At 44.3% G+C, this 19,210-nt stretch overlaps 2 protein-coding genes across 6 annotated transcripts; both read right to left on the bottom strand.

The window, feature by feature from the left end:
- Positions 1–35: 35 nt before the first annotated feature.
- LOC114867173 (endophilin-B2-like) lies at positions 36–5,848 on the bottom strand. 3 transcript variants are annotated; one of them, XM_029169613.3, is made up of 12 exons: positions 5,660–5,846; positions 4,251–4,392; positions 3,967–3,978; positions 3,161–3,289; positions 2,925–3,058; positions 2,755–2,847; positions 2,349–2,411; positions 1,907–1,930; positions 1,735–1,824; positions 1,463–1,563; positions 558–777; positions 36–486 (listed from the first exon to the last, which is right to left on the bottom strand). In XM_029169613.3, exons 1-12 carry the CDS (start codon positions 5,720–5,722, stop codon positions 379–381), a joined length of 1,179 nt encoding a protein of 392 aa, XP_029025446.1. In that variant the 5' UTR covers positions 5,723–5,846; the 3' UTR covers positions 36–378. The 3 variants fall into 3 exon arrangements, with proteins under 3 accessions (XP_029025446.1, XP_029025448.1, XP_029025447.1); XM_029169615.3 differs by lacking the exon at positions 1,907–1,930 and having other exon boundaries at positions 5,660–5,848; XM_029169614.3 differs by lacking the exon at positions 3,967–3,978 and having other exon boundaries at positions 5,660–5,845.
- Positions 5,849–6,638: 790 nt separating this feature from the next.
- Positions 6,639–17,863, bottom strand: zer1 (zyg-11 related, cell cycle regulator). 3 transcript variants are annotated; one of them, XM_029168808.2, is made up of 16 exons: positions 17,729–17,863; positions 16,618–16,834; positions 16,357–16,507; positions 15,373–15,818; positions 14,359–14,532; positions 14,167–14,281; positions 13,711–13,857; positions 13,440–13,613; positions 12,426–12,641; positions 12,144–12,185; positions 11,937–12,056; positions 11,597–11,712; positions 11,316–11,504; positions 11,023–11,120; positions 10,759–10,861; positions 6,639–10,169 (listed from the first exon to the last, which is right to left on the bottom strand). In XM_029168808.2, exons 2-16 carry the CDS (start codon positions 16,782–16,784, stop codon positions 10,082–10,084), a joined length of 2,346 nt encoding a protein of 781 aa, XP_029024641.1. In that variant the 5' UTR covers positions 16,785–16,834; positions 17,729–17,863; the 3' UTR covers positions 6,639–10,081. The 3 variants fall into 3 exon arrangements, with proteins under 3 accessions (XP_029024641.1, XP_029024643.1, XP_029024642.1); XM_029168810.2 differs by having other exon boundaries at positions 16,618–16,878; positions 17,729–17,850; XM_029168809.3 differs by having other exon boundaries at positions 17,664–17,812.
- Between the last annotated feature and the right edge of the window lie 1,347 nt (positions 17,864–19,210).

The following is a 19,210-nucleotide window of genomic DNA, read 5'->3' as shown; positions in this document are numbered from 1 at the left end:
GACCTCTACATTTACAATAATGAGCTTTAGAATGATTAAAGGGAAACACTGTTTATTGTTTTTACACTTTAGAGTCACAGTAACATGAGGACGGAGCGTAAAACAGGATCACATATTATGAAGAAGCATCAGTGGTATTTATGGAACATTAATGGGAACAAAGCGAACAGAACGAGGTGCAGCATGTGGATCGTCTGTCACATGGCAACGCTTCTGCTTCCTGTCTGATTTAACGGAAAAGATGCAAGGTGACAAACGCACACCACACACTCAGGGGTGAGGCCACATCAGGGATCAGACTGCAGTCACACGGGACTAGAGGCCTGAGTGTGACTGGGTGTACTGCTCCGGGGCCGGCGGGCCGGCGCCGAGGCTCCATCAGCTCAGCAGCTCCAGGTACGAGACGGGAACTTTGCCCTTCTCGTTTCCCCGGTGTCCAACCAGCCAGTCTGGGTCCATGCCTGGTACCGTGTAAACTGTGATCAGCTGAGGGAAGAGTTACATGGAGTCACACCTATTGAACGTCTGCGCCACAGTTACGGGTGACGTGGCCGTACCTCGTCAGCCTTCAGCGACAGCTCGCTGCCGTCGTGGCCGTCGTAGTCGTACAGGACCTTGGCCTTTCTGCTGCCGGTGACGGGCAGCTGCGTGCCGGGGCAGGAAGCCGTGGCCTCGGGAGGCGACTGTCCGGGCAGGAAGGCAGAGGAGACGGGGCCGGGGCAGGCGGCGGCGGAGGAGGAGGAGGAGGAGGGGGGGGCCCCGGCAGCGTTGGCACATCTGCAAGGACAGATGGGGGAAGTTGAACTATTGAGGTTCCATGAGCTCTGGGGGGTCGAGGGTATTAGTAGGATGGTACTGTAGTTCAGGACCCTGACCCGTCCTGGACCAGTGACTACTGAGGAGGCTGATGCGTCTGCCAGCACAGTGTTTGATCACATCCCTCTGAGCATCTTGTGGGAATTATAATTAAAAACCCTGTTAATTTATTTTTTTGTTTCATTTAGTTTGTATTTATCTAATCACAGCACAGAATAGTTTAACTTAACCAGCAGATGAGGTGAATCCGTTTGACCTCATCTTGGTTTGTGTGATACTCAGCTGGTACCTGTTTTTGTACCTCTCTTCACCTTCCTCACCTCCAACCTCTGTGTTTCCTCCTGTTTTGTTGGGGCTCGTTTTTACTTCATGTTTTTCACCACTACTGTGACAAACATGTCAGAGGCCATCTTCGTCTGGTGTTTCATGTTCTAGATCTTCTGGAGCTTCAGATTATTCCGGTGTTTGAGTAAACACTGATCTAAACTGCTGATCTTAAAGGTCCTGTGGTTTCAGGCATCACAGGCTTTATCCTTTAAATCACACGGTGCTGCGCTCATTAAACCCACAGTGACTAATAACTATTGTCCTGGTCCGATTCTCTCACACGTGTTGTATCAAAGCTAGACGCGGCCTGAAGCCTCACCGGCTCAGCTCCCGCTGAAGCTCCTGCGTGTAGTGGTGACACTGAGCGTAGTAAGTGGCCTGGGCGTCTGCGAAATCCCTCAAACAGTGCAGATGGTTGAGCTGGAGGAGACAAGCAGAGTCACCGCCCACACATCAGTAAACGACAGAAGGTCGCTTCATTGTCGTCAGAGCCATCAAAGCATCTCAGCCGGGTCAAAGGTCATAATGTGAATTTATTCTAACTATGTGTCAGGAAGCGCGTCCGGGGATCCAGCGCCTCCGTGGACTCACGTGTGTGCTGCTGATGCCCTCCAGCAGCAGCCTGGTGACCTCGGCCTGCCGGTCGAACTCCGTCTGCGCCACTCGCAGCTCGTGCTCTGCCTGGAGTTAGACACGGTGTCAGCAACACACACACACACACACACACACACACACAAGCACACGCGCACACACACGTACCGACCTTGTCCACCTCCTCACTCAGCAGCTGACGGAGGCAGCAAGGAAGAAGAGGGAAATCTGTCAAAGCTACTGGTACCAGTGACACATCTGTTCTCTCAAGTCACATAATGAGTTAAACAGTAACTGCTTAATTAGTTAACCTAGACTGGCTCCACTTCAGGTACCACAGTGTAAAATAAAGAGCTAGAAATAAATCACGTCATTAAAACGGAGGATGGTTACTATGGTAACCAGCGGCAACGCATTAGGAATTATTTACGATTATTCCTGTTGCTGCTGCAGCGTTTTATTTTTTTTAACTAGAAAATAGTACACATGACTGTAATTAGGAAAACTGAAAGACTGAGTGACAAGCAACAATTTGACAGAAAGTAAGGAATTTAGAGGTTTAGAGTTATTCTGTGATGACTGATTGATGACATGTGGGACATCTGACTTCTCACCGCTGATGCGCTGGCTGACAAGACATAGTTTCGAGGCCTCGTCTCCTGAAAGTCAGGTGCAGCCTATAAACAGGAGCAGAGAGAAGCAAACACATCATGGGAGAGTCATAAAATCCATCCAGACGCTAATAACCAAAGGAAACCAAGATATTTGAATCATGTTAATAATGATATAAACGATCTGTGACCTGTCGCCATGGTTTCATCATCACCGCCATCATTAAATCAGTTCATGGTCTTATTGATGTCTGTTAATCACTTTCTTCCTTTTCTCTAGTTTTAGTGAAATTTCGTGGATAATAACATTAACAGCACTCACACGAAACACGTGCATCTCCAGTTTCAACTGGTTTTAACTGGTCACAGGCTACTGGAGGAGAACAGTACAGGGAACCATCGGACTCACAGCTGCTTTGGCCTCTGCCTGCTTGGCTTTCTTCAGGCGAGCTTTGCAGATATCCAGATCCAGCCGCCGGTTCTCCAGAAGCCGCTTCTCTTTCTGCACAGCAGGTAAAAGGTTTCAGCCCGACACCGTGCAACAGCAAAGCACCGACGGAGACGCGGGCGTCCTCTTACTGCTATCGTCCTCCAGTCTCCTTCCAGAAAGTTGCGCAGAGGAGAGAGGAAGGTGGCGGCTGAGGTTTGGAGGAACTCCTGCTCAGCTCCTCCCAGCCTCTTCTGGTACTCTCCCACTGTGATCAGGGTGCTGCCTGCGTTCGAGGACACGGACACTGGTCACTGTCGCTGATCATCAGAGTAACTGAGCGTTGGAGAACCTTCAGCTTCACGGTTCCAGCCACCGCTCCACTCACCGTACGGGGTTTCTGGCCCAAACTCCTTGGCGGCCTCCAGCATGTACTGACCCAGCAGCTCAGGGTTGGTCGTCCTGGAGGGAAGCTTCTTGTCCAGCTTGTCATAGATGAACTCCTCGATGCGAGCACCTGGACGGAGGAGGAGACGCCCCAAGATGAAACACGGACCACGACTGACGGTTACACAGTAAAATAGCCTCAATGAAGCCATCAGTCATGGATTCACTGGCTCAGTTAAAAGAATTGTGTGTGTGTGTGTGTGTGTGTGTGTGTGTGTGTGTGTTCGGCCCAAACACAGGATCAAGATGTGTTACTTTACTACAGGACCTGTCATTGAAACTACTGTTACCATGACAACAACAAGGCTGCTGTGACCTGACCTCCCCTACGTCATGTGGAGGACTGGTTCTGTCAGAGGACGTGAAGCCACGTGTGTGGACAAACATACAGACATCTTAGCGACACATCCAGGTCCGACATCCTTCTCAGATGGATGCGGCTTCATGGACAGAGGGAGAAACGCTTCACGTGCCTCAACCTTCAGATGACCCACAACATTCAGTGACTTTAAACTGGAACAACAGCGTTGCCGCTCATCTGCTCACGGTAACATGAGGCCCTCTTATTGCACAGCTGATGCCCAGTGTGTCTGTTAAATGCTGACACACGTTTGTGCGTTTCTGTGTTGACATGAACGAGTCGATGGCTGTCTGCATTTTAACACCAGGTTGATCGCGCTGCAGCTGCTGGTTATGTTGGTTATAACTGCATCTGGGTTAAAATGGTTCAGACACAGAGAAACGTACCTGTGTGGTCGACTGCAGCATGGACGGTGCAGAGAGACAATGAAAGGAAACGTTAGACATTTCTGCTGGTTTGTAACCAGCACTCAGAAAGTCTCAGACCACAAAACATTTTCATGCTCCACACATACGTCTATGTTCAAACAAACCCATGAGGGAGACAAAGCCGTGGGACAGTTCAAGCTAAAGGTCGTGACTTCTTGTTTAATGTGTGGTGGAGCCCAGAAGGATCCTGAACATCACTGCTTCCTAGGACTCATAGCAGGAAGCCTAAAGGAGCCGCTTACTTGGGTTGGGCTGCAGGAGAACCTCTGTCTGCCGCAGGATCTTTTCAGTCCAGTTCTTGGTTCCGTCAGCTCGAGTGATGAGGTTCTCCAAGTGCGGATCCAGTTCTGTCTTTTCAGCCTGGCCCAGTTTCTCCTCTGTGAACTATGATACAAAAGTCTTTTTAGGGCAAATACAAAGTTCATCACACATTAAGTCCACGTATGTAGAGGAACAAACATAAAACGTCTCCAGGGCCAAACATTCATGACACAGACTCAAACAGAACTCTAAAGATAAACACCTGGACCAGGTCCAACATCAGCATCACGGCTTTCTGACCAACTAAACTCAGGTCTCACTGAGCAGAGATATAAAGGGTTCATGTGGAGTTTGTTCAGTTTTACATCGTTGACCTTGTTCTAGAGTGAATTGACAATAAGGAAGTGTGAAAGTGTTGATTGTGATGAACTAAGATGTGGCCTTCGTGAACTTTCGGACCTGAACACAGACAGAACGGTTGGACCAGTAACAGAACACAGACAGGATCAGTAACAGAACGCAGACAGGACCAGTAACTGAATGATTGGAACAGTAACAGAACGCAGACAGGACCAGTAACTGAATGATTGGACCAGTAACTGAACGACTGGACCAGTGACTAAACGACTGGACCAGTAACACAACACAGACAGGACCAGTAACCGAACAGACAGAAAGGCTGGACCATTAACAGAACACAGACAGGAAGGTTTGAGGCAACATGAGGTTCCAGTAGCTCAGTAAATCACGTGAGGGTCCCAGAGACCATCGATTGTATTGAATGTTTATAGCTCATCGCTAGAGGAAACAACACTCATCCAGCTGTTTTTGAGCTGGATGAGCTCTCAGGTTTCACATAATTAGTCCAGGTGACATTACGCTGGTGCAGCGTGATCAGAAGTAACCTGAGCCCGTGCTTGTTGAAGTTAACGGTGAGGTTTAACTGTGGAATATGATTATCGAACAATAAGCAATATACTGTACGCTCGGAGGCATTAGACCCAGTTTGATTCTCTGCTCTTTCAGTATTTCTTGGAGTGAAACTTGAAGGCACAACTTGAACGTAACACAGTAACCGACGTGGCCTGAACATGTGCATTAAAGCAGCTTCGACAGGTTTGTTGTGGAGTTTCGGGCACGATGAAGCGCGGAGCCGTCCACGGTGAAGCGATTCGGAGCAATGACGTCACAAGAGCCGTCATCAATGATGGATCAGGCGTTTATCGGATTACAGCCGCACACACGGCGTCAAACACACCTGTGTTCCTCCTGACGGTGGTCGGAAAGAAACCAACGCGTGTTTAACAGCTGTCAGGAGCCTTGTTTACCAAAGGCTGCCGAATGAAGCTGCCGCGCATCAGGCAGCAAACGGCACGCGCCAACGGTTTACCTGCACCGCTCGGTTGAAGAAGAGTCCAGCGTCACAGGCCAGTTTCCTGACGTTGAAGTCCATGGTGCCGAGCGCAGGACGCGTTGTTTCCCCGCAGAGCAAAGACTCCCGATCAGCGGCGACGATGGAGAAGCCCCGGGTTGCGGGACGACGGACGAGGTGGAGTCACGTGTCAAACGCTTACCATATATGGAGTTGGCTCCGAACTGCAGAGGGCGCTGCGTTCACGGTCGATAGAAAAACAGAAGAAGACGGTCAACAACTGATTCAGTGTAAAGAAAGCTGAGAATGAAGTTAAAGACGTCCACGCTGTTGTAACAATACACATGTGTATATATCTTAACAACCATCAAACTGTTTGAATTTATATACAAATAATGCCCAATAGATCACAAAAAAATAACTTTATGTCTTTGTTTGGTTCATACTTGAGCCAAAAAGTAAATACAATCATTCAAAAAGAGTGAAAGTGCACCCTAAACTGTCATTTAATTAAAGGACATTTTATCCAAAAAGAGCAAAGTAAATTCCAAATGAAAACTAAACCGTTGTTGTAAATGTTTTCCATCCTACCAGACATACATATTAAACCTATTCAACAATTTTGATTTTTCAACAAGTGTGATGTTGTCAGTGTCTGACAGCAACAAGAGCTTTAATTTCTTAATACTAGAAAATGATACATCACAGAGATAAAGCACGATACAAGACACAATAACATATTTATTAATGAGAAATGTTCTTCTATTGTTGTTTTATTCAGTTCTTTTTATAGAAAAAACAATAGACACTTATCAGCTGTCTACCCTTCAATTATCTAATGCATTCGCTACACCAGAGAGCAGGTGAATGGACTAATCTATTAAAATCTAAAAGTGTTGGCTTTATTCTGTGATAGTGAATTTAAGAATAAGGAGGTTTATTAGTAGGCAAATGTCATTTTTTTAGTAGTTCATCAAGAAAACACAGGACACATTCCTTTAACCACTCCCGCTTTATTGCTTTTTCATGTTTTTCACTGATGACCTGGTGCTATGTAAATTTAAAAAATGCACAAAATATGGATCAAATGTTGTTCACTCAGATTTCAATCACACTTTGAGGATTTCAGAAGCATCCTGATATTAGAAGACAAGGTCACAGCAATTCTTCTACCCTTTATTTTTTTAACATGCACTGCTATAAATATGGTGGAACTCTTGCTACCTGCTGTCAGCGACATGGGGCTTGTAGTCTACACATGAAAAGCATAAAGACTTAAACCTAGAATTAGAAAGAGACCAAGATGTTTATTCAAACATTGTCAAGCCTAGAAACTAAAAACTTGACCAAAATAACTGGTGGTTAAGCTTCTTCATATCTGCACATGATAATTAAAGACAGAAACAGTTTGTGAGTTCATAAAACCTTTTATCTCACAACACTGCCTGACTGAACATTCACTCACACGTTTGAAAAAACAGAAACTTAGCTGGACCAGATTCTCATAATTTACAAACACCTGTACATCACAATCAGGAAATCAAGTCTGTGAATAAAACCAACATAGGTGATATGAAACATCAGCTTCACTTCCAAACATGTTTCAGAACTGAATCTGAGTAAGAAGCACTAAGTAACACACTGATAGGAGGCAGACTGTGGGAACCAGCTCAGGCTACACGGTGCCGCTACATGGAAACCTGGTCAACGAGTTAAAAAAAATATGTGATTTTTAGGTTCTGATAGAATCCCAGGATCAGAGGGTGAATGAAAGTCCAATGTTTTATTACCAGCACAGTACTGAACGTGTGCGGGTCGGGTCAGGCTACAATGGCACCGTCTTAACATGTTCACCATCCTACAGTAGATAAACCAAACAGCTCAAGTGCTCTCATAAATAAAATCCAACACTTTAGTTCGATCATCAGCATGATCACTGTAAATGAGAAGTCTTTGGATGCTTAAATGGTGCCTGGACACATAGAGAACTGAAGATGCTGAATAATTTAGATCAAACTCTTACTTTGATAAATAAATATTGGAAATTAAAAAAAAACAATATAGAAAATAAACAAAATGAAAATGAGTTTAACTAGACTGGATTTTGTTTTATATATTTGACCAGATTTGCGTTAAGGACACTTAAACAAAAAACCTGACCTACCTCAAATTAATAAATTCTTAAATGACCAATCTTTTGAAGATTACAGATGGGACTCTATACAGCTGTCAAACAGGGGTCAGTAGAACGTTCTCCCAACTGATGATCCAGATGTTAAGGCCTCACTAGTTCAGGTTTTGATTGACCTCTAGTGGTAATGTCTACTTAAAGAACCAGAGAATGAGCTTCACTTTGATGTTTTTACTTTTTGGTGACATTTTAACTCACTGAATTCCAACCACATAGAACTTCAAAAGTAAACGTGTTTTCTCTATGACAGCAAACAAGAGCTGAGGTTCACCGTAACGTGGAATAAGGTCTTTGTGTTTCATCAGTTCATCTTATTATACAACGTGACAATTATCCATCCAACGTCCCTAAAGCTTTTTCATCTCAAAGGGCCAAGTGCTACGATCAGAGTACCGAACCAGGTAGAAACAAGGTGAGCCATGTTGTCTATAGTGTTTCCATCATCTTGCACAATGTAAGACCAACGACTGAGGCATAAACAGTTGAACGTCAGATCATGATGGGAGGAAACAGAAATGTGCTGTCCAGATGATGTGAGTCCAGTCACAATCAGTCTGTTGCTGCTTTATAGATAAATAGTTTGTTTTTTTAAGTATCAGGAACCTTTTTAACAGTACTTATTTTGCTCCTATAATGTGACATGTCTTATCCATCTGAATGATGCTCAAACCTCATTGATCAGGATGAAGCTAGAGTTTTTATGCGTTTGGATTAGGCACTGCATGTAAACATGGATGGTCAATGGGTAGTTCCACAGCCTGCCTCAAACAGAACAACAGCAAGTTTGATTTGTGCCTAAGACTGAAGACTAGTTAAGTCAAGACAAGTGGAGACAAGGGGTCAGTGTGTAATCTGAATGAAGCAGCACGTTGACCAATCAGGCTGAGTTAGTGATCATTGCTCCTGTCAGCCTTGTTTTCTGAAACACCTTCAGCACCTGAGCTTCAACAGAGACTCCGACTGCTTCAATCTCCAAAATGCCCAGAATATATTCAGTAGTGTGACATCCTACATTTTTCTCATACCAAAGCACACGGGGAACCTCACTGTTCTGATGCAGGAGACCAACCAACATCACAACCAGTGAACAGCCTCTAGCTGAGCAGGAACTAACAATCAACTGGTGACCAACACTTGAACGGGCAGTGGCTCAGGAGGTAAACAAAGGGTTGCGGTTTGATTTCCAGCTCCTCCAGTCATGTGTCTTTGGGCAAGATGCTGCAGAACGTAGACAAGCTCCACAGCAGCTCTTCTATTGGTTTGATTGTGTGAATGAGATGCAGTGTCAAAGGGTCACGCTATGAAGTGTGTCTTTGGACATCAGACCTTCAGTGTGTTAGTACGAACAACTTCCAGCGTTTCCAGAGACTCAGAACCCTCCACTGAGATTAACAATGGTGTGTGTGTCAGCCGTTCATCCTGAATGTGAGGAAGGGGCTTCTGTGCAGGACAGTTAAGTTCTTCAAAGCCTTTCTCTAAGGAGCTATAGCATCTCATAGCTTCCCCAGAATTAGTCTTTGGTCCCCATGATAGATAGTGGAATACTGACAGCTCTCAGAAGAATCAGGTTCAAATACCAGGAAGAAAAAAATAGTGAGCTTCAACTAAACCCAAAGGATCCAAATGAACTAAACTATGTCTGACCGAGCAAGGATTCTAAATATAGCATCTTATCGAGGACCATGTCAAACCTAAATTAAATACAGATTAAAGTCACAAGTGTTTACAGTTATATTATAAAACATACGCACAGTAAAAGAATGAGACACAGAATATTTACATATATAACAAAGCTGTCGATCCCCGTGCTGGATGAGGAGAGGTTCCCCTCTGTTACACCAGCACAACGCGTCTCTGCTGTCTACACACATAGTGGCTAACATTCACTGCATTTCCGACCACCACTCAGTGGCCTCCACGAGCACAAGTGAGTGTGAGAGAGCAGAGTGAGAACTGAGACCTGATGGCAGCGTGTCTGCTAAACAGTAGCAAAGCATCAAGCTACTGTTTCTACTGTACACACACACTGAGTGATAACAGCCAACCCACAAACCCAAGCCAAGAAGGTAAGCATCCTCACAAAACACCATGAGCACGTCTGAAGTCCTACGTCTCATCCAAACAGCTGTGAAATGATCCAAGACTGTTCTGCTTTATGAAGAAACTATGAAAAATAATGCACACAATTGACCCTTGTGAAGAGAGGAGAGGCATTGGGCTGATCCGACGCTTGCTGAGAATCAGCAAGGTCAACCTCTTTGTCCGTGGTTTACCTCCTGTGCATGGTCTGTGTCCATGGGGTCGTCTTTGAAGTTGTCGCAATGCTCCATTACTTTCCTAGAAAACAAAAAAACATATGAGTGAGTGAGTGCAGTGGTGTGTGGTCCGCTGTGTTACAGCAGGTTACAGCTTCCTCCAGAGTTAACCGACAGCTGCTTGCCCAAAGTGAGGCTGTGGGTAAAAGGAACATGGTTTGTGTAACGTCTTATATGATGCATGTGCAGAACAGCCTGCAGACACAAAGTAGAGATGAGTTTACAGTCCATCTTAAGGTCCCTAAAGCCAAGATCACATCTAATCTAAAGAAATTACTTCTCACTGACTTTTTCTTCAATTTAAAATTTGTAAAAGCTCCCATGTAAAATGTAGCAGATGAGAACTACAATAAATAAACCTGAATATTTTTGTGTTGACCATATTAATTAATATTACTCTCACTGGAACCTACAGTAGTTGTACACTAGTAAGTATCTGAATGATAAAGAACAAGCTATGAATCTTTATGCTGTTTGTTAAGTCTCAAGATCATGGCCGACATGCTTAACAAACTTCCAAAGGATGAATATGAAGTTATGTGAGCTGTGGGTCAGCTCCAGAGGACTGAGGAGTAGTGTGAGGCACAGGTTCTACAGAGCTAGAGTCTTACTGGGCCATGTCCTTGGTCTCTGGCTGTGAGCTGTCCAGTTCAAGCACTTTCTCCAGCAGACGTATTCCTCCTTCCTTTATAAGCAACGGACAATACTTGTTCGCTGCAGGGAAAGAGAGAATGAAAATGTTGAACTAGATCAAACACTATAGGAATAAAAGGTTTGGAACTGAACAGTTTACGGTTTGTGTATCTATTTATCTATAGGAACCAGGAGTATGAAAACTAATCATTCAGAAAGTGGCCAGAACAGCAGTTACTCACGGTAAACTGACACCAAGTTAAAGAGAGCCCACGTGGCCCAGTGCTGGCTGACAGGCGAGATGCTCTGAGGCAGCAGACGCAGGATGGGCTCGAATGACCTACGACAAGCCATCAATTAATAAACAGTCACAGCGACAAGCCACAGACAGACCAGCACCAAAGACGAGTTACATCAATGTCACGTCAGTATTTTAATAAGTTAGACATCGTTTCTAGGAAAAACTTACAGTTTAGTTGATTAAAACACACTTGTCAACAAATTTTGTTTCTTTAATATTTAAGAGTCACCAAACCTGTAGTTGATGTTGCGGCGTGAGCTGACGTCCCAGCTTTGGATGGCCTCCCACATCTTCTCCATAACGGTGTCTCGCCGCGGCTCCTCCATGGACCACACGTCCGGCCCATCAAACATGATGTGTGACAGCACACCACACGCGTTGTACGACACCTCTATCCCGTCGGCCTTACTATCCAGCAGGTAGCTAGCAACGCATCAAACAGGGACCAAAGATTTAAAAAAACTCAATTTCAAACCTGATTGTTGGACTAGATTGTGTTTCCACAGTCGTCTTACCTGAACACTGTGATGAACTGTGGGGTGAGCAGCTGTGGCCTCAAAGCTTTGACCTCAGCGACGTTTCCTAAAAGCCCCAGCATGTTGCGGTGAAGCTCCTGCTTGTCTGGAAATTCCTGGATTATGATCATACAAAGAGAAAATGAGAAGATCGCTTCCTCAGCGTGTGAAAGGCACGATGGTGGACGAATGAGGGGCGTGTGACAGATCGCACTGAAACCAGGAAGATGCTGCTCAAACACTCAACCAGTGGTTCTATACATCAACTAGTTACATTAAACTACCACACCACCCGGGCCGAAACAAAGCACAAAGCCTTGGATCACCAGCATGGACTGACCTTTAAACAATCCAGAAACAGACTCATCCCCCGACAGTTGAGGAACATCTGACAGTTATCGGGGGTCTCGTCAGTGATGTTCCACAAAGCGCTCCAGGAAAACTCCATCACCTGGTCACACTGAGTGGAAGCAAAAGCACAATCCTTTTTAAAAAGGATTTCAACGATGTTAATAAAAATTGATTCACACCATTACAAGTCACTCACCATCCCATCCTGCAACTTCTTTTGAATTAGATTCAACATTGTCTGTGAGGAAAAATAAGAAATAATAGCAACGTTAATGCATCATTTTCCATTCACAGCCCTTAATGTGAAGCTCCTGGTCAAAACACGTCAGGTTTGATGTGATGCTATAAAGCCTTAGCCCATCAGGTCCTCTGATGAACCTCATGGGTTCAACATTAGCGTGTCACACACATGCACAGGGAACAAATCAATAGCTATGAATATGTGTTGGGAATGAAGCAAAGTCTTTCTTGATGTTACCTTGACAAATCCCATCTTCCCCACAGCTTCCTTGTGATGGTTGTCCACCTGACAGACCAAAGCATTGCAGAGGTGGACAGCGATCCTCTGGATGGACTCGTCCTGCCGGGCAGGCTCCAGGATTTTTAGCAGCAGCTGGTTGACGCGACTGTACTGGAACTCCAGCTCCTCTGGAATACTGAAGTTACACAAAGTCAGGCAGCAGTTCCTCTGAACCTGGTGTGGACAGAGGAGACAAAGGGTGAGACGCGAGTGAGAAGAGTGAACGCGATTGAGATCAAACAGGGTCAAATCTTTCATCATCAAATCATTAAATATACCAAAAAAATTAAACCACTTGTAACATTTTAATTGTCACTTGAATCATCATAATAAAAGAACCTGCACAATTATTGTCTGTAGAACAAATAACAGGCTTTGGGTGTGAATCCAGGTTTGTCAATTTTTTATTTTGTTTACCTTACCAAATGCTAGATGCTCCCTCTGGAAACACGAAACATTGTGAACGTGTTCACAAATCCCTCATTTAGCTCGTTTATAATATAAAACCCCTGACCCACTCATGTCCTGCTCCTTCTATCCTCATAAGGACAGGAGACAGGATCCACTAGGGAGGTCACCAGAACGTCGGGTATCAATGTCAGCATTCCAATTTGATGAGAAGCAGCAATGACGTTTGGAACAAGCTCAGGTACGACCTCTATGAGGAAGTGACTGGTTTGGCGTGGATCCAATGACATGAACGAAGAATGTTTGACCACAAGCGTCTCCAAAGTAATCAGAATTAATTCTTTTTTCTTTTTTTTTTTACTAGACAAAGCTTTTTGAAAGAGATGTGACCAGATGTAAGCAGTAATAGAATAACACTGATCTGAAGGTTTTCTTACACATACGCTTGCATTGTATAAAACCTGTATGTGTGTGTGTGTGTGTGTGTGTGTGTATGTGTGTGGCCTGCTATGAACACTAGAACTAAGAACACTGTATTTCTTCCTGACATGTTAGAAGACTTACAGTGACCTCCTGGTACTGCTCCATTCCGTTCAGTACCACTTGAATGACCTCTCGGCGCAACCGCACACTCTGGTCACTGCGATACTCTGTGTTGGTCAGGTAGAACAGAGCGGCACTGCCTGTCACCTGGATACTCTTATCAAACTTATGGCACTTCAGTGCTGCGATGACGAGCTGAAACAAAGACCGGTTTAGAGCAGAGGTCAGGGTTTTACAGGCAAATGGTGCTGCCACCACCATCAGAGAACAGACGCATCACAACGCTTCATACCTGCAGAGCTCGGAGCAGATGGCTACAGTGTTGTATCCTGGCAATGTCAAAAAGCTGGTTGATGGCTCTGTGGGCCAGCTCAGGGCGAAACTCTGTGTAAGCCTCAATGGCATTCAGGACCTGGTCTTCGTTCTTAGAGCCAGTCACCTGAAACAGGGAGGTGGTGAGCAGCTGGTGTTAGCTAAGGTGCTACATGAGGAACATGGACATTTAGCAGGTTCAGGCTAATTTAATCACAATTAATAGTGGAATCCTTGGCTCAAATCCCTCACTATAGTTATCTTATATTCACAAGCATCTTTTCAAAACATTATTATACCAGTGACACTAAAAGTCAAAATTCTAGAAAAGATAAAACAGTATCTACAGGAAAATCAGGCAGCAAATTATACTTCAACAAGTCACACTGAAGGAAGTATTAAAGCAGAGTGTGATGCTAAAGCTGAGCCCTGGTACCTTATAAGCAGGGATGTGTGTGACATTACAGAGGGTGGTGTCGTATAAACCCAGAAACTGCAGGGGCCTCTTCAGCTCTTGGAAGGGGTAGATGCTGCTCTTGCACGGCTCAATGCTGAAAGTGAGAACAATGTGGCACATTAATAGGTTCATATGAACCAGCTGAGCATACACCTACTGAGGCTTATTCACCTTGGTCGTCCCATAGCTTCTTCAAAGTGTGGAACTGTGCAGTTGTCCAGCATAATGTGACCTGAGACGTCTAATGAGACCAGATTGACCAGACGCTGCACAATGGCCGTCAGGATTTTCTTGGTCATCTTAGACTTCGAGGTCCGTCTGCTCTCTCGCGAAATGTCAAGATGCCTGAAGAATTAAAGAGTTTTTATTGTGACACAATGACAAATGTTAGACTCAATTCAGATTATATATCCTATTTCTATATTATATATAGAAAGAAATATTGGTACATGTGGACAGTTTTCTTTTCTACCCAACTATCCTTAAAGTGCAACATTTATTTTTGTAACTAGTGTTTTAGAAAATCTTTCAGCCTGGGTAATTTAGACGTTATCAGGACAGAGTGAAAGTCAAAAGTCATTCTTAAAATATCAGAATATGCATGACCTGAAAACACTTGCTTTAAGTTGGACTGAAACTCATTTCATTTTCATACTGGTTCTAATTTAAATTTAGGTAAAAGATTAATTTATTGCAGGATTAAGTGGACAGTAAAGTTCAAGTTTCTATCAGCTGAGCACTTTCAGGTTACAACCATTGCTGTTGTTGTGTGCAGTTGCTATAGTTACACATGCTGCCATCTTTGTTGTGTACCGTTACCATGGTTACAAGCATTCTTCCTGTCTATCAAGGCTAGTGTAAACGTCTATTAGTCTATTAGTTCTCACACTTCACAGTTGGGGGGATATGGTTAGCTTCTCACTAAGAAGTTGTTTCATTATATTTTTATGTTATAAACAAAATAATTCATAAACGTCAGCATGAAAATGGTCAAAGCTAATCCTCAGGGGAGGAAGTAAAACTACTGTTTTATGGCAAAGCACAGGAGACATATCTAGTTAGAAATGGACTTTGGTCATGGACAAGAGTCCAAGGCTTCACAAACAGAAACTAGACTGAGTTGACAAGCAAGAATCTCTAATAATGTTGGATTTAACTGTAACAATATGACATGTGCCAACTTACCTGAGGTTAACAAGCTCCACCAGTGTACTGACCAGCTCATCAGACAGGTCCACATTGTAGAGAACAAGAGAGGCCAGTCTATCTTTCCACTGGGTGAGGAACGCTGTTCCCAGCAACTGTACGTTAGACAGATCTAGTGACGTGAGTGATTTTAGGGGTTTAAGTAGAGTCTCTGCATCCACCTCATCAGCCAGTCCTCCCAGATTGAGTAACCTTAGGCGGTTGAACCCCTGGAAGTTAAAGTCCGTCTCCAATGAAGCAGGGCTCTCCTCATACTCATCCTCAGAGTCTTCGTTGCAGGCTAGAGGGGCACCGCCTTTCCTATAGAAGATGTGGCTGCAGCCGAAAAGACAGAGAGACACCAGTGTCTCACGGAAGCAGGTCAGTGTTTTCAAGCTGCGGGATGACAGACTGTTGCAGTAGGTCAGGTGGAGCTCAATCAGGTCCTAGAAACGCATACAAAGAAAACAACCTTAAGTTAATGACATGCAGTGGGTGTGAACCTTATGATCACATTAAGCTACAGTAAGATGTGATGATAGAGTGTTGTCTGCCCATTACTGCGTCTTGCTTTGTGAGTTTTCAATCATGTTCTGTATCTTTGAGGAACCAAACCACAGTTGACTCCTGGACCTGAATTTTTGTTTAACATTTTAATTCTGTTTCGCGATCATATTCGATTCATTCAACACATCTGGATTAAGGACAGTCAGTAACGGAGACCAAGCTTCACTCAGTCCTAATTATCATTAGGATTTATTTAACACACACTGCTGTGACCTCCATAATGGAAATATGGTAGAATTATCACTTTTTTGACAGCTTCACCCTAAAACGAGGAAAATAAAACCTTTTAAAAATTTCCAGTAATTGAAAGAAAACAAAAGACTCATTTATTTTAAATGGGAACGTTTTCTACTTGAGAGGGTTCGAAAGAAAATGCCGAACAGCACTGTAAGCTCAGGTTGAAAAATGTTGTCCCACCTGTTTCCGAATAGCCTCCAGATCTCTGTCGCGTACAAAGTCCTCCCTCAACTGTACCCGGGTCAGTCTGGTGCTTCGAGGGTCTGAGAACAGTTGAAAGAAGCTCTCCTCTGGCTCAAAGGTACTGTCAGTAAGGACCAACTCCATGTATCTGCATAAACAATCACACAATGTAGCCTGAAAATCCCCCATTTAGACAGGACATTTTCAACAACATGACAGAAATACAGAAATTAGGTGAGCATGCATGCGGCTACGCACATGTTGACCAACTTGTCGCAGATTTCGCTGGGAAGGAAGATGTCTGAACGCAGGCAGAGCTTGTTCCTGACTCCCTGGTAGCACATGGTCTTTCTGAGGTTCCTAAGGCAGAAGACCGTTGCCAGGTTCATGAGGCTGTCAGGGTTGTCGCCTGCTTTGGCTGCCATCTTATCGTCTCTTTCCCTGGCTCAGATCACAGACTGGGCCGTGCAGGGACCTTGGTGGACAAGCGGTGGACGCAATGAACGCAGGGGTCAACAACTGGTGGGAGGCGGTAGGACAAATTCCCATAGATATGATAAACAGAACAACAGCAATAATAAATGTAGCAGGTGACTGGAGCAGATGTTCAACCAAATAGTCAACATCCAAATAAACCCCAAACCTTGTCAGTCTCCATCATTAGTGTATGTCCATGGGACAAAAACTATGCACAGTATATGCACAAGGTAACAGATCATTGTGTGATACGGCTGATGACCAGCAGGAACGTCACATCCATTAAACGTAGCATTTCTACCGCTGCTTCACCCATGCATAGCTAACGTACCTGTCATCTGCTGGTAAATATTACTGACAACTTTGTTACAATTGTTTTTAACGCTAAATGATTTTAAGGTGTTAACCCCACCTGATGACCCCCAGTAACAAAAAGCACCGCGGCTCAGCTTAGTGTCTGCTGGCACTGTCAGTACCATCACATATAACATGGACACTGTGGGTAAAAACACAGTTACTTAGTTAGCAAGCCAGCTAGCTAGCTACACTACACAACAATGTATTTTAACGACACCAACGCGTAACAGCCGGTGACAGACAACAACAGTTAGCCTCGTGTGTATCGCGAACAAAAACCCCAAAACTCCAAAAAGCAAAAGTTGTTGCTGTAAGTTAAACCTTAAATTTACAGATACGATGTCAGCAGAGCACTTCAGCGTCCAACTTAGCTTGCTGCTAATGCTAACGATGACTTTCCCTACTATGGTGTTAGCTACCTTAGCTGCTTGGGGCTAACGCTAGCTATAGTAAGTGTAGCTGCATATTACCGGGGCGGACGTGCCGACAGCGGTCAGCGAGGTCTGGACGTGTGGCTCATCAGCCAGTACTGTACCTTAGCTTCCGCCAAGGCTGTGTGTCCTGGCGAGGGCGAGAAACTCAGGTATCACTCACTAGTCTTCACTCATCTGATTTTCGCTTTCGTCCGAAGTCAACAAACAAACTCCTCCTCCTCCTCCTCCTCCTCCTCTTCTTCTTCTTCTTCTTCTTCTTACTAGTGAGTTTCTCTTTTCTTTCTCACCAGCTCCCACCACCATTATTCCTGTTCCTCTATCTAGACTTTTATATAATCTAATTCTGTCAAGTGTATCGACAATAAATTTATTTTTGTCTAATTAGGATAATGGTTTATTATATTTTAATACCTCATTGTTATTCATAAACTCGAATCTTTCAAACCACCACTATTAACTGATATTATTTAATAAACCTATTTAGGTTTGATTAAAATAGATACAAATGTTGCCAATCAGCATCTTCAGAGTATGACGTCAGCAGCTATGGGCGTCTGATCTGCCGGCACGCAAGAGTTTGCAGCTGGCAGGCAGCAAACATTGTCTCTTTAATGAGCGTTAGTCAAGTGTGACCTTTAAACAAAGCTAAATGAACTTGTTCTGGCAGAGGGCGTGGGTCCACCCTGCACACACGTCTACCTGCAGGCACACAGCAGAAAGTTCTGTGTGGTGTTGAAGAGGACATTCAATTCAATTCAATTAGGCGTGTGCAAGGACTGACTGCTGGCAGGAAAACTAGTTATGTTTTTTGTATTGGATGAAGAAAAAAAAATTCTGTTAAGATGCAGATGGAGCTGAACTGGTCAGAAGAGCACGGTGCATAAAGACAGGTGAGATCTGGAGAGTTCTCTGCTGAACACCTGGCAGTGAAGGCACTTCCAGCAGGGATCAGTTGGGGTTTGTAGAGCAGACGGTTTTTACAATGGGGTGAATGGGGATGCTGAATCCACTATTGGGTTCTTCTGATTTGTGATGCCTGAGCTGCAGATAAAGACTAAACTGGTGCCATCATGCCTGAGCATGAGAAATATTATTGGTCCAGGAGAAAATCCTGCTGGTGAATCCTAGATCCAAGGTACCCAAACGTATGAGCATAGAAGAGAAAAAGAGATAAAAGGGATGGATAAACAACAGTAATGATCTGAAAGATAATGAGATGAGTAACAAAGGGTGTCCCACACGGGTTATACCCTATAAAGAGAAAACGGCATCCTCAGGTCCAAAGCAAAAAAAAAGGCTCATGGTTCGAATGAAAAGACAAAGTTCGCCACAGAACAAAGAAACACCCTGTAAAACCAACTCAGTGACCTGTCGATACTGCGTTTGTCTTGGAATGTGATGGGACTGGATGCCAGGCAATCTGGCACCGAGGTGTGAGCAGGAAGCCAATTTAGTTACTTAACAGTTCTGTCATAGTGCAACTGTTGCTTCCTGCTGTGCAGCGATTCTCGCTTCAGAGTTCCGACTCTCAGTTTCCTATCTGATCTTGTGTTCTTTCCACAGACGGACCCCCCCCCCCCGGA

Source organism: Betta splendens, chromosome 12, assembly GCF_900634795.4.
Source record: "Betta splendens chromosome 12, fBetSpl5.4, whole genome shotgun sequence".
Taxonomy (NCBI): Eukaryota; Metazoa; Chordata; class Actinopteri; order Anabantiformes; family Osphronemidae; genus Betta; species Betta splendens.
Note: the sequence above shows the minus strand (reverse complement) of the source record. Positions and strands in the feature narration are given on the sequence as shown.